The following is a 13984-nucleotide window of genomic DNA, read 5'->3' on the forward strand; positions in this document are numbered from 1 at the left end:
TTGAGTCCTGAGGCAGGGGAAAAAATTCTGCCTGAGAGTGTGGCCACACACACACACACACCCTCTCCAGGCAGACAAGCTGTATTAAGGATTCCAGGAATATTGGGAAAGGTAGTTTGTTAAGAGTGCTGGGAATTGTATACAAACTACAGTTCCCAGAATACTAGGCCTGTCCTCCCAACAGGGTTTCCAAAACTTGGGTCTCCAGCTGGTATTTTGGACTACAGTTCCCATCATCTTTGCTAGCTAGGGGTGATGGGAGTTGTAGTCCAAAAGCAGCTGGAGACCCAAGTTTGGTGGTAAAGAAGCTGAGGCCAGGCGTCTTAAGCGTATACAGTGCCGGGGTGCAAAGATCCGCCCGGCACACACCCCCAGGTTGCCCAGAGTTGTTGACCTTTTTTTAGGGGGGCACCCCAAAGTTGTTGATCTTTTTTTAGGAAAGGTTCCCCAGAGTTGTAGACCGTTTTTTAGGGAGCTGAAAAAAAAATGAAACGGGCCTGGGGCTGCAAAGAGGAAGGAAACGGACCGTGTGGGGAGCAGGGTTTAAATCCACGCTCACAGGCTTAAAAAAAAAAAATCCCAGTAAACGCTGCTAATAGAATCCCCTAGCATTGCAGTGGGTTGGACTACATAACCCTTGGGACCCCTTCCAACTCTACAATTCTGTGGTCGAAGTCGGACTTCTATGATTCGGTGCTTCCCCTGCGGCTGCTTCAAAGTTTAAAAAAAGAATTAAAGTCAGTAGATCCCATCACGCCTATTCCAGTCTGCTTCCCTGGCTGCCTTCGCCGCCTCCCACTGCAACAAAGGGGCCGCTTCGTCTCCAGGAACGGGCATAGGGAGCCTCTTTGCGGGGCGTTGCTCCCTAGCGCGCATGTGCCCTGACGTCACAGCGCATGTGCCGTGATGTCACAGGGCATGTGCTGTGATGTCACGGGGTGCGCACAGCAACCCTGGTTTTAAGGCTGCAGTGCTGCTGTTTGCGCACTGCAGCCTTAAATGTTGCTGTGCCGTTGCACGGTCAGGAGGGGTGCCAGCCGCTCGTGCCCATCTTGGGTCGCAGGCGCGAGCAGCCAGCACCCCTTCCGTGCGGTGGCACGGCAACTTTTAATGCTGCAGCGCACACTGCTGTTCGCGCGCTGCAGCCTTAAAACTTGCCGCGCACCGGCGGCGTCGATCGAAGGGGCGGGGCACCGCCCCGAGTTGTCACCCCCCAGGGCGGTACCCGGGGCGACCCGCTCCCCTTGCCTTGCCGCTGTCCAGGAACCCCCCCTCCCACAGCAGGTGGGGGTGACGCGTTTTGGCGCATCCCTTGTCCTTCTCCCCCCACCTCCGCCTCACCTTCCAGGTTCCCTCGCTCCCTCCCCCGGGGCGTTTCTCCGGAGCCTTAGGATCGCTCTCCTCCTGAGGAGGCTTGGGAGGCAAGCTGCACGCCTGCCAGCCATATGTTTGACGGGGCACAGCTGGAGGGCGTGCAGGGAAAGGGGAGGCCGCTGCAAAGCCACGCAGCTCCCCCACTCGCTGGGGCGCCCCTGAGAGGCCAGCGCCCTGGTGCAATGAACCACTAAGCCGAATGGGAGAGACGGCTCTGACTGAGGCCCTTCAAGCCGTGCCCACTGAAGGTCTGTTTTAGGCAGAGCCTAAAGACGTAAAACTTCATTATTTTTACAGTCAGAGCCACCATTTAACAATAACTCCAATCCATGCCCATGGAATGCAACATAAATGGTAGTAAGAAACTGACCAACTTTGCATTTGGTCACCCTATCCAATGCAGTTTGCAACTGACTCCTCTAACAGCATGTAAACCATGCTTTGAAAAGCTTCGTTTGCTGATTTCTGGAAAAGAGGCCCATCTTATTTTATAAGCACCTGGGCATCCTACTGTCTAGAAGCTGGTCACCTCATGCATAAATACACCTACCATGGGTTTAGTCTAGAAGGAGAAAATGTAAAATTCAGATTTCCATAAAGATGTGTGTTTTTGTTTTTTTTTTCACTTGGAGATGCCCCATATCCCACTTTATAGTCTCAACTCACCTTTTTGCCTTCAGAGTATCCATTACAAATCACAAATCCACTACTTTGTGGCAATGCTGCAGTATAAATTCAGAGAAGCAAATCATCACAAATTCTCATAATTTATATGTGCACTATCTGATTACAGCTTTCATCCATGCTAGAAAGTGTGCTATACAAATAATATATTCAATCCAATTGTGTAAAAAGAATGGAGAGCTAAGACATAAAACCTCATGACTTTTACAACTGGAGCATTAGTAACTCAATTCTATACCCATGGATTGCACAATAAAAAAACTCCCATAGATCCTGATTTTTACAGTTAGATGCCCCAGACTGACGGCGTACAAACTGCACTTTAAAAATAGATCCAGTCTTTCATTGTGCCACTGTGGAATGAAGGCATATAGCCAAGGGCGGCACTGATGTTCATCCTCCTAACTTTTACATGCTGATACCCCAAACTGAGTGCCTATGATCTCTGCTCATGGAGTTTATTGTGAGCTTTCATTATGCTATATATTTGCATTAGAGTATATGCATGTAAATATGCATTTAACAACAACAGCTTGTAACAACAACAAAAAACTATGAAGCTCTGTGGCAGTGCCACAGGATACTAGATCCGTAATTTAATATTATTTATTAATTACCCACCCTTCACCCTAAGGTGCCAGGGCAGGTTACAACATTAGAACACAGTATTAAAAACAGTTTGAAACAATTTGTGTTTCTTATGTTGTAATTTAATGTTGTGAACTGCCCTGAGATCTCTGGATAAAGGGCAATACACAAATATAATAAATAAGAAGAATAAGGTACCGGTAGGTCTTAAAAATATACACCTCAAGTGTCTAAGGTCAGGTATTGTTCTTATTATCATTATAGGCAGGTATTGTTATTTCTAATTCTATAGCCCATGGGCACAGAAATGAAATGTAATTGGAAGTGGATTTAGAACGTCTTAACATATATATTAACACCAAACTATACTATCAGTATGCGATATATGCATGCATGAATCTGCAGGCCCTGGGATTTAACATCTAGAGACGAAAGAAGCATCATGAAGACTGAGAACTCTTAATGCGTGCATGCGCACACTGCCATTTTTAAAATGGCGTCCTGTGGCCAATAATGCCAAGCTCTTTCATTTTCTTTTGCTTCCTCTTTAGATAATTGAATTATGGGCAACCAACATCCCAGCAATGCTTTGTTTTTGTTTTTAAATAGTTTTTATTAAAGATTTTCTTGTGTTATTAAACAAGTAAACAAGGGAAAATACAAAAAAAGAAGAAATACCTTATGAAAATCACTCATCTCTTACAAACTCAAAGTAAAACAGGTTTCAAAGCATGCTTTGAATTATTTACAAGCATATTAAATACTTTCTCCAGAGCATTTAGCTATACATGCAGTTTTAACTCAAGGAGATTCCACTGCAGTCCACAGCAGAATATTGCAGTGTGAAATGTGTAGCAGCCACTCAGCATTTTCTGTCACTGTTATCTCGTCAACAAGTAATTTATCAGTGGGATAATCTCTTCATTCCATACCTAAAATGTTGTGCCACATCTCTACACAAGACATTTAAAGCAGTATCATACTCCTTTAAACAGTCATGGCTTCCTTCAAACTGGGAACTAGTTTTTAAGTACATTGAGAGATTTTAGGAGACCTTTATTGCCATCATAGAGCTACAGTTTTAAGAGTGCTTTAACAATCTACTTCTAGAGGAAGTCTGGGAATTGCAGCTCTCTGTATAGTGCAGAGATGGGGCCTTATTCTGTACTGATTGGTTGACTCCATTTACAGCTTTTCCTTCTGATCAAACAGGAACATGCCTTCTGGCTTTGTGCATCACCAGTCCTGGATACTTGATGGTAAATGTACACAAACTAAAATCAATAATTGAGTGACCTATCATGTTAATTTCCCCCTGCTATATTGTAGGGGTTGTGGATATATGGCATTAACTAGCTGCCAATAGTATTCTGCATGAAATAGCACAAATCCCACAATAAATAGCCTGGTTCTTTTATAATATATGACCATCATACATCCTCCTGTGGCATTGAGTTATACACATTAACTGTATATTGCATTGGAAAGTTGTCGTATAAGATTTAAATCGGATGCCACAACTGGAGCCACAGAACTGGAGGTCCCCAAACCAGTACAACAAAGCACACATTCCCATTTTCCTGTTGTTTAGTAACTTGTCAGTTACATCATGGGACTCACTGAATAGGGTGAAGAGGTGCCTGACTCACTTTCCATCATATACATGAGAATCAATGTGGTTTCCTGGACACTTGGTGAGAGAGGATTGTGGCATGTTGTATGCTTTGGCTTCCAATTAGTGGCACAACTGTGCGTGCTCTTTGGAACCCGCTTCAGTTCTTAAAACCTTTAGCAGGACTCAAGTTGCTCTTTGTATCATTCTTAGGGTGTACAAACATTCCTCATAAATGTATAGTTACAATAAGTTTAAAAATACTTTCTTCCTCCCCTCCCAGCGCTGAGGATTCCCACCCCACCCCCCACCCCAGCTTTGGTACATTGTGTGCAAGTTATGATTTCATGGCTTGTTTTGCCAAGTTTTCAGATTCCTCCCATCTCCCCTTTTCCCCTTTTGTGTATTTTATGACTCATTCCATAGTTAACTGTTTACCTGTCCTCAGTTGACTCAATAAAAGAAGCAAAATAAATTTCTACTGTTTTTCCTTAGCATTTCCTTCCATGCACATTTACATTACAGGGGAGCTTAATTTGTGAGTGAATTGTACTTTTGCTGTTAAAATCAGTCTAAAAATGCTGCATCCAGAAGGTTAAAGGCTTTAGGTTACCAACAAGCTGAAATAAAAAGTTATGCTCCAGTAAAGCCTATTTTTAATACGCTATCTGTATGTGTTTTGGGTGTGGAGATGGCAATTTGTTTATTCATGGCATGCGTATAGGAACGGTATGTGTGCTTTTATCTGAAGACTTGGAGAGGCTTTTCCTCATCTTGCCTCTCTTGGGGCTCTGTTGCCCAGAGAAAAGAGAGCAGTTGCCATGGAGATGAAGGTGCCCTTTCCTGGCATGAGACCAGAGACCCTGGTGAGAAGGGGATCTCTCCTGTTGTTCAGGGTGGGCTGCTTAAAGTGCCTTGAGGCTATTTTGTTATTCTCTTTTTTTCACTAGTTTTGTTTTGTTTATGCCCATTTAAACTTTTGATAATTAATGTTCAAATGACCTGTAATTATGGAATTGGTAATGTTAAGTTGTAATGTATTGTTGTTGTTGTTGGCATCTGTCTGTCTCGTAAGACAATGGAGGAGAGCACCTTTGTTTAATTTGTCTATCCTTTGAAGAGCTTTGAACACCATGTATATGTGAAAAATGTGCTACACAAATAAATTGACTATGACATTAAGATGACTTATAATGATGGCATCTTAAATGAGAATATAGTGGGTGGCTTCTGATGAAGTCATACTCAGAGTAGACCCTCCAAAATCAATGGACATCAAGTTAGTCTTTAGTCACGTAATGCTCATAGTGGGGTAGGAGAGCTGAAAGTAACACCAATAGTTTTCACATCTGCCAACCATTGCACCCCTTTGGTTTCAGATAGTAGGCTACATGGGTAGATGAATCTAAAAAAGTTAGGACACAAATTTTCACAGCCCTGTAGCAATTATGGTGGCTCATTTACCAGAAGTAGTGTATTTAGTGTTGACTCTGGAAGTGTGTATACAGTGGTACCTCTGGTTAAGAACTTAATTCATCCCGGAGGTCCGTTCTTAACCTGAAACTGTTCTTAACCTGAGGTAACACTTTAGCTAATGGGGCCTCCCGCTGCTGCCATGCCGCCAGCGTGCGATTTCTGTTGTCATCCTGAGGTAAAATTCTTAACCCGAGATACTACTTCCAGGTTAGCGGAGTCTGTAACCCGAAGCGTTTGTAACCCGAAGCGTTTGTAACCTGAGGTACCACTGTACTCGATTCTGACCAAACCAAGCCTCCGAGAGCACAATATACATGGCATGCTTTTTCAGCTCTCCTACCCTACTATCACTGATTTCTGCTTTTCACACACCATGTAGATATTGTGGAAAGATGAATAGAACCATTATAAGGCTGCAATATTATGGATACCACATGGAATTATATTGGCAGGGCAGTGTCCAAAATATGCACTTGTAGGCCCGATGAACACTGGGCTTCCATAGCTCACCGGCTGTCTGTTGGTGCCTGCAAACTCCTTGGCCCAGCATTGTCTTTAATGGAGGTGTGTTCTCTGGGCCTGGTTATGGCTGGGCGGTGGATGGACTACTTCATCCTGGGGCTGGGCCTTTGGGCCTCTGCTCAGAAAACATCACTATGACATTTCAGCTGCTTGAAGTTGCTGTTCTGAATGCGATGGCAAAAGTGTGGTAATAGCCAGTTTTCCTGACCTACATGACAAAGAGAAGGAACATTGGTGGTTGCAGCACATTAAAAACAGGATGTGAAATACAAAAGATTTAGCATGAATCCCCCACCCTGCAATATTTGTTTGGCATGACAGAAGCTGACAACACTGCATCAGTAGCACTTGGAACAGCGAAATGTAGCTGTCATTCCCTACTTTTATTATTCCCCAGGGCTGCTCTGCCATTAGACAAAGTGAGGAACCAGCCTCAGGCAGCAGATTCTGGAGAGCAATCAGTGGCAGAGATATGTTAGGGGAGAGTTGTGTCCCCTTGTGCTTATCTGCTGCCTTATGGTGTGGTGGAGAATGCAGTCCCACTGCCAGTGTTGAAGTAAGATTCAGCTGTCAGTCTGGTCAGCTTCAGTATAGGCAAAGTGGGCTGGGCACCATCTTTTTATTCATCTCAGGCAGCAAAATGTCTTGGGCAAGCCCTGAGAGTCTTTTTATTACCTACCAATATGTCTGCATTAAGCATCTAACAATGATTTGGCTAGAGATGTATCCATCTAGTGCAGGTTTAGCAGCTCATCCCTATTTTTACTGCACTCAGAGACCGATCCTGTCAATTATAGGGAGAATTGCCTCAGCTGGGGTTTCAGAGTGATGTTTAATTATGCCTTTGTGGAATGACAAGTGTTTTTTTATTTATGTTTATATAACACTGGACTGGGCAAAAGTCCAATAAGACAAGAGAAACAAGAAGTCAGTGTAATTCGCTTAGAGTGCCTAGATCTTACCAAGGAAAAGAAGCCAAAATACCTAAATTGTTCTTTTCTTAAAAGCACACAAATGGCTTCTTTGTGTCTCATACAGTGTTGTAAGCATTTCCCTGGATCAAGTTAGTGGGTACAACTCTCCAGTGTGTCTTGGATTAGAAACAAAAGTGTTAGAGCTTATCCAGACAATCAGTTGAAAGCTTGCCCTTACCACATGTTAGCTTTTGCCAAATGGCCCAGTGAGCAGCTTGATTTAAAGGCTATAATGTGACATCCAGTCTGCATCCTTGATACCAAGATGGATAGCAAGACTGTGGCCTCCAGCATACATGGAAAAAAACATGCCACCTTTCTGACCTAAGATAAAGGGGGCTAATTTGCCTGAAGGGGAGCATTGCTAAAGGCTCTGTTACTCAAAACTCTATCGGATGTGGCTTCCATAGAGGATAAGGGTGTTGCTACCAGGACCCCTGTGAAAGGCAGAAGAAATATTTCTAAGCTGTAATATATGTTGGCATTCCCAAGACTTCTATAACTGAGAAAGGGAGAGAAAAAGAGAAGGCTGGAAATATTAACAGCAATTAGCTGGGAGAACTGGGAAACCAAAATAATAAACTGAATAAAAATAACCACAAATGTTTCTAAAGTTCATCATTTTGTTGTCTCATTGATCAATCAATGAATCACCTTCTGGATCCAAAGTTGGATCACTGAGCGTTGAGCACCAGAAGATGCACAACAAGTGTAAACATTGTATGAAGTAAACATGCTGTGTCCTGTTGTTCATGTGTTTGAACAGGTTTTGAGCTCTTTATGGCAAGTCCACAAGCTACCCATGGGCTTATGATATGCTTGCCTTGGAATATGTACCAAAACAACAACTCAGGCATAAATTCTATACATACCCATCTGCAGTAAGCTCCACTGAACACAATGAGACTCATTCTGAGTAAACATATATACAGTCAGTGTTTTCTAAAAATAAATTTATATGAATTGCCCCTGTGACATATTGTTTTATTCCTGGAGAAGTCTTATACTCCAAATGCAATGTGATTGAGATTTAAAAACCCACAATTTTCTAACCGAATAATTAAGTAGAACTGGTGGACTTTCTTGATCCAGCTTGTGGCTGGGTTTAAAACTTGCCAGCATGCAGCTCACACTGTTGTTTGATCAGCATGCTGGTTAGTTGTGCTCATCAAAATTTCCCCAAGAAGATGTTGGCAGTAAGTTATAAGGTAATCCTGCCACTTTACTTATGCTGCTTTAACCTTGACAAAGTGCTGAAGTAGCCTCTGGCAGCCTATGTGCAGAGGAAGTGTCTCCATTTACAGTTGCTGAAAGGTGATTTTGACACTCTGCAGAAAAAAAGTTTAGTGTAATGTGTAAGTCAACATTTTTCAAGAGTCTATAAGGAAGTATATGTTTGAGTCAACATGTTTCAACTCTGAAAAATTAAGGACACATTACACAGAAAAGCATGTAAAAACATGGGCATAGCCAAGGGGGGCAGGGGGTGCCCCCCAAATCAATAAAAATCAATATAAATACATAGCAAACTGAGATTCTGCCACTCTAATAAAAGGCCTGCCCCCCAAAAAAATCCTGGCTATGCCCATGAACCAAACCTACCCATTTATTCTCTTCCTCTCTCATTCCCCCCCCCTCCAAAAAGGAAACTTTAGGAAGGGGCAATCTGTAGTGGAGGTTGGGGAAAGGGCGAAGCAGCTCTTCTCCTTCATACTGCTTCTCTGCTCTAAATTAATCACTCCCAAAACTGTCTTTCTCCCAAAAGCAACAACAAAAGGCGTTAAAATGTGGCTACATGTGTAACGTCAGACCTCAATAAGTGTGTAACATGCAAGCCTTATTAACTGATAATTATCACCAATATATCCAAAAAGCTGCCATTTCTATTGTTATACTATACAGGAAGCAATACAAACAGCATTGTGGATGTAGCAATTGAATTTTGTGTGTGTGTGTGTGACCAGTGTTCTCCATCCTTGATTTCCCAAGCTCAGATGATGTTGGACGTTGTCTAAGATGTTTGGGGATGATGAGGAGAGGAGAGGGGGGGAATATATTATTACATTCCCTAAGTGGTTGTGAATTACAAATATTATTTGTGTAGCTAAAGCTATTTAAAAATATAACCCTGAGTAGTTTATCTTAAGTTCAGTGCATGGGGGTTGTGTTGTAGAGGCAGACTTAGCTTTTTAGTAATTTATTCATTCCCTGTTACAGGTAGGTAGCCGTGTTGGTCTGCCATAGTCAAAACAAAATAAAAAATAAAAAAATTCCTTCCAGTAGCACCTTAGAGACCAACTAAGTTTGTTCTTGGTATGAGCTTTCGTGTGCATGCACACTTCTTCAGATACACTGAAACAGAAGTCACCAGACCCTTATATATACTGTAGTGAGAGAGTGGGGAGGGGTATTACTCAGAAGGGTGGTAGGAATGGGTGATTGACTGAGAAGTGTGCATGCACATGAAAGCTCATACCAAGAACAAACTTAGTTGGTCTCTAAGGTGCTACTGGAATGAATTTATTTTTATTTTATTTTTATTCATTCCCATCACACAACCCTGTCACCAGTCTGATTCACACACACATATTAATCACTTAAATCTTATGGACTGCAACATCAGGTGATGATGTTCAGATAGAAGTGTCTGTCAATTTTGCTTCTCTCCAGTTCTCAATTTTCCAGTATTAAAGACAATTCTCCACATTTCTGCAGGAATTTGCAAATATATATATTTTTAAAATATTCATGGAAATTCTTCAGAGTTTTAGTGCAAATATCTCCTAATAAATCCATTTTTGTATGTAGTTTTGACTTACATGCACATTTTGACAAGCAACTTCTCCTAATAAAAGGCACCCCTGTATGTTATAATCATTAATATATTACTATAATTGTTATGCACACTTCCCCTAATATATGCTTTTCTTTAAAAACGCCATTGATTGGTTGAAGAGCTGCACAATTCATATAAGCACAACTTTTGAAGGACTGCTGTGTTTCAGTTCTCACATTATTCCACAAAGTGCAAACCAGTTTCCTTAAATAAAAACTGTGTTGAATTTCTCCCCATCCCTACTTGCAAGTGTGAATGGGCCATTGCCAGACAAAACTTCAGATCACCTCCATCACCTCATAAAACATTGCAGTGCTTCTCAATGTTACACTTCAGATATTCAGTTGCCAATCATTAAGTCTAATTTATTTATTTATTCATTTACTTACTAACTTTCTGCATTTAGCAGAGATGGTTCTTCCATTCCACACACCCCCCAACCAACCTGTGAAGGGGGCCTATGCTAAGAGATAGAGACTGGCTGGTTGGTTCAACCTGAGCTAGAGTTGTAGAGACGGAAACAAACGCCACGGAGTCAAGTTGAGGCTCCTTCGTCCCACCACAATAAAACATTTGAGGGGGTCTGCCCCCCAAGTTGATGGGCATTGCCATAGAAATGGTGCGCGTGTATCGCATCATGTGATCAATTATGTAGGTGGGGCTTACCTGCCCCACCCAGCCCACCCCAATATTTCATTCAAGTTGGCACCTCTGATCGCAGAGACGGGAGAAATGCTATGATGGAGGGTTAGTCTCTCTCTGCGTAACGATGGGGACCCCAAACCTGCCAACCTCCCTACACATGGCCGTTGTTATGACTGCTGGCTGTTTCCCAGGCTGGGCTGAAGGAGAGGTCTCTCAGTGGATCGCTTGCCCCCCCTTTGCCCCTCACCCGGACTCCGTCTCCACAATGTAGGCCATAGCTGTCAAGTCTCCCTTTTTTGTGTGAAACTCCCTTATTCCAAGCCGTTTCCTGCTGCTATCCCTCCCGCTCCCCAAGACTTCATGTGAGGGCAGGACAACTCGGGCCTCTAAATCTAGGGGGCCTCGCCAGCCTGCCCGCTCTCCAGTGCCGCAGTCTCCCCTCTCCCAAAATAGTAAACCCAAGACTTCATGCAAGGGAAGGGCAACTCAGGCCCAGCAACTATGAGACTCAGGGCTACCCAGTGGGGCCCAATTTGAAGCAGTGGGGCGCAACTTGATTGTTATTGTTTCTTTGGTAGGGCCCCAGTTCACACCCAAAGTCTGCAAAATCTTATAGATATAAAGCACTAATAAAGAAACATTCCAGTGTGGCAACAGAAAGCAAACTAAAAATGCTTTTGCAGTTCATCAAAACTATCCAGCAACATCAAGTTATAGGAAAACTGGTGCTATTAACAGTAATCCTTCTGGTTAATTGGTTTGGCAACTTCCAGGCACATGATGTGTGATGTTAATTATTTCCCCAAGAGTTAAATGATAACTGATCAGAGGCAGCTACCGGAGAGTTATGAGATTCAGGTGAGGGTGAGGGTCAGATGACTTGTCAATCCCAATCAGGTGCGGGTGAGGGTCAGATGACTTGTCAATCCCTGCAGGCCCATCTCTTTCTATTCCCGTATGTTGCCGACCACAGAGCGCAACTATGCTCAAATTGACAAAGAGGCATGTGCCATTCCCTCTGATGCAGATCTGATATGTATATATATATGTTGGGTTGGGGTGGGGGGTTATTGCACATGTGCCCATCAAGCTGTGTGTGGAAATTATCCCTCCGTGTGTGGTGCTGTCAGGAGGGGGTCGTGCAAATGCTGCGCGTTGTGCACAATGGAAATATTTAGGTGCGATGTTCTATCCATGGATGCAGCTTGCAGAGGGGAAATTCGAGAGGGTGAGGGAGCATGGGTCCGCTGTGGGGAGCGGAGCGCATTTCTTGCACACGGGTGCCTGCCTGCAGAAGGGAATTGTGCTGCGGAGCTGTTGTGGAAAATGCCTATGTGGTTGTGTTGACAGGTGTGCAAAGGAGGGGTGCAGAAGCTAAAGGTATCCGTCTATATGGCCTTTCCAAAGGCCTTATTTTGTTCACTTCTTTTTATTTCGAGGCAGTGCACACCTATGTTTGTGGAATTGCAAACCTTTCCATTCATATGTTACTCCAGTCAAATCCCGCATATGAATGTGGGGAAAGATGGTGGTGTGTAGCCTGATGTAAATTAATTTGTAACCTGGGGGGATTACCACCGCGTGGACTGTCCCTGAGAACCGTAGGCTGTTCCCGGGACAGGTGAGGGTGCTGATCCCTTATTTTCAAATCCGAAACTTGACAGCTATGAGCGGCGGCGTCTCCGCCTGGATCCTGCGAGGCTGGCGGCCGAGCGGCAGGGGGTGTCTTCGCTGCCTCCGCCTCCTCCGCCTCGCCGCTCCTTTCCTTTTTCTGCGCCCTTCGGGCCAAGCGGCGCAAAACAAAGGCGCGCAGGAGGAGCGGAGGGAGGCCCATCTCCTCCTGCCCTTCCCTCCCGGATCAGTGGCTCCGCGCGCCGTAAACAAACGCAGCCCGGGGGTCGCCTCGTGCGCGCTGGAAGGGAGCCCAGTCAGGATGGCCAAGAGCAGGGCTGCCAACCCAGCGATGGCCGGGCTCGTCTTGGCGCTCTGGTCCCGCTACTGCTCCGCCGATCCTCGGGTAGGTTCCCCGGACGATTCCCAAGCGCTGGGGTTCAGCCTCCATCCGCCCTACTTCAACCTGGCGGAGATCGCCAAGATTTCGGCTACCGACACCTGCGGCCAGGACGAGAGCGGGAGGCCTCGCCGAGAGCTCTTCTGCAAGCTGGTGGGGGGCCCGGCCGCTTTCCCCGCGGGGAAAACTATCCAGGTAACTCCGGGTGGCGCGGGTGTGGGTTAAGTGGATATCAACTGAGGGATCAGTGGCATGGATCCCCCAGTCCAGATCATTAAATGCGGACAAATAAACTCATTCTGTACCTGTGCAGCCACTCTGGTCTCCTAACATGATGTACCCCTTAATCTAGACTGAACAGCATAGCATCAGGATAGTTAATGAATTGGCAGAAGGTTGGATCTCTTCCGCGGGCGCCTCTCCTTCCGCCAGTGCTTTCATTTACGCGCAAACTGCATATTTTAAATCAATGGTTGCCAGCTTTGTTTTACCGGCATCGTTAACCGCTGTTTACTGACAGCTTGACACCTGTACACGACAGAAATTTAACAGGTGCAGCTTTCCCATCGGATCTCTGTGCAGCAGAAAGATGCACCAGTTGAATCTCTGTCTTTCTTTGATAGATTAAAGGCACAAGAACTGTGTAGGAAAAAAATATATTATGGGAGGGAGTACTCTCCCCTATGTATAGATAACCTGGATTGGATACCCCTGCCTTCACTGCCTTCTTCTCGTGATCCACGTGCTGACACTTTGGAAATGTTTGGGTGATTCCATAAGTTCAGTACACAATTATGATTGAAATGAGGGCCAAAGTAACTACTGTATTATTCTTTGGCTCTCACTCACCCACAGTCTGTCAAGTAGAGTACAAGGGTAGGCTCTTCTGCATGTGCTGAAGGTTACTGGTTATGAATACAGAACGAGGTTATAGTGGTAGTTAACTCATCCATTGCAGCTTAGAGATGCTGCTTCACCACTTAAAAATGGGGGAAACTGCTGTACTGGCAGGAAAGTGTCCTTCAGGATTTGTGAAGGAAGTGCTGAATAAAAGGTCCTCTTAACAATTGGTGGCCTTCCTTCCATAGGAAGAGATGGCATATGCCAATTGTGTAGGGCATCCCCAGGGATCTCGGCAATATATACAAGCTGCCCTTCCACTTTCTCTGTGCCTGTCCTAAGAAGACACAAGAAGAGCTCTGCTGGATAAAGCCAAATACCCATCTTGTCCAGAATTGACCACATAACTTACAAAAATAAGA

General features: G+C 44.4%; 1 protein-coding gene across 1 annotated transcript in view; it reads left to right on the forward strand.

The window, feature by feature from the left end:
- The first annotated feature begins 12401 nt into the window (after positions 1–12401).
- LAMA3 (laminin subunit alpha 3) overlaps positions 12402–13984 on the forward strand; it is a 140038-nt gene continuing 138455 nt past the window's right edge. The window contains exon 1 of the mRNA XM_033155046.1: positions 12402–12917. Coding sequence (XP_033010937.1) covers positions 12645–12917 — 273 coding nt within the window. The 5' untranslated portion in view covers positions 12402–12644. The remainder of the gene's footprint in view (positions 12918–13984) is intronic.

The sequence above is a fragment of the Lacerta agilis genome, chromosome 7 (genome assembly GCF_009819535.1).
Source record: "Lacerta agilis isolate rLacAgi1 chromosome 7, rLacAgi1.pri, whole genome shotgun sequence".
NCBI classification, from domain to species: domain Eukaryota; kingdom Metazoa; phylum Chordata; class Lepidosauria; order Squamata; family Lacertidae; genus Lacerta; species Lacerta agilis.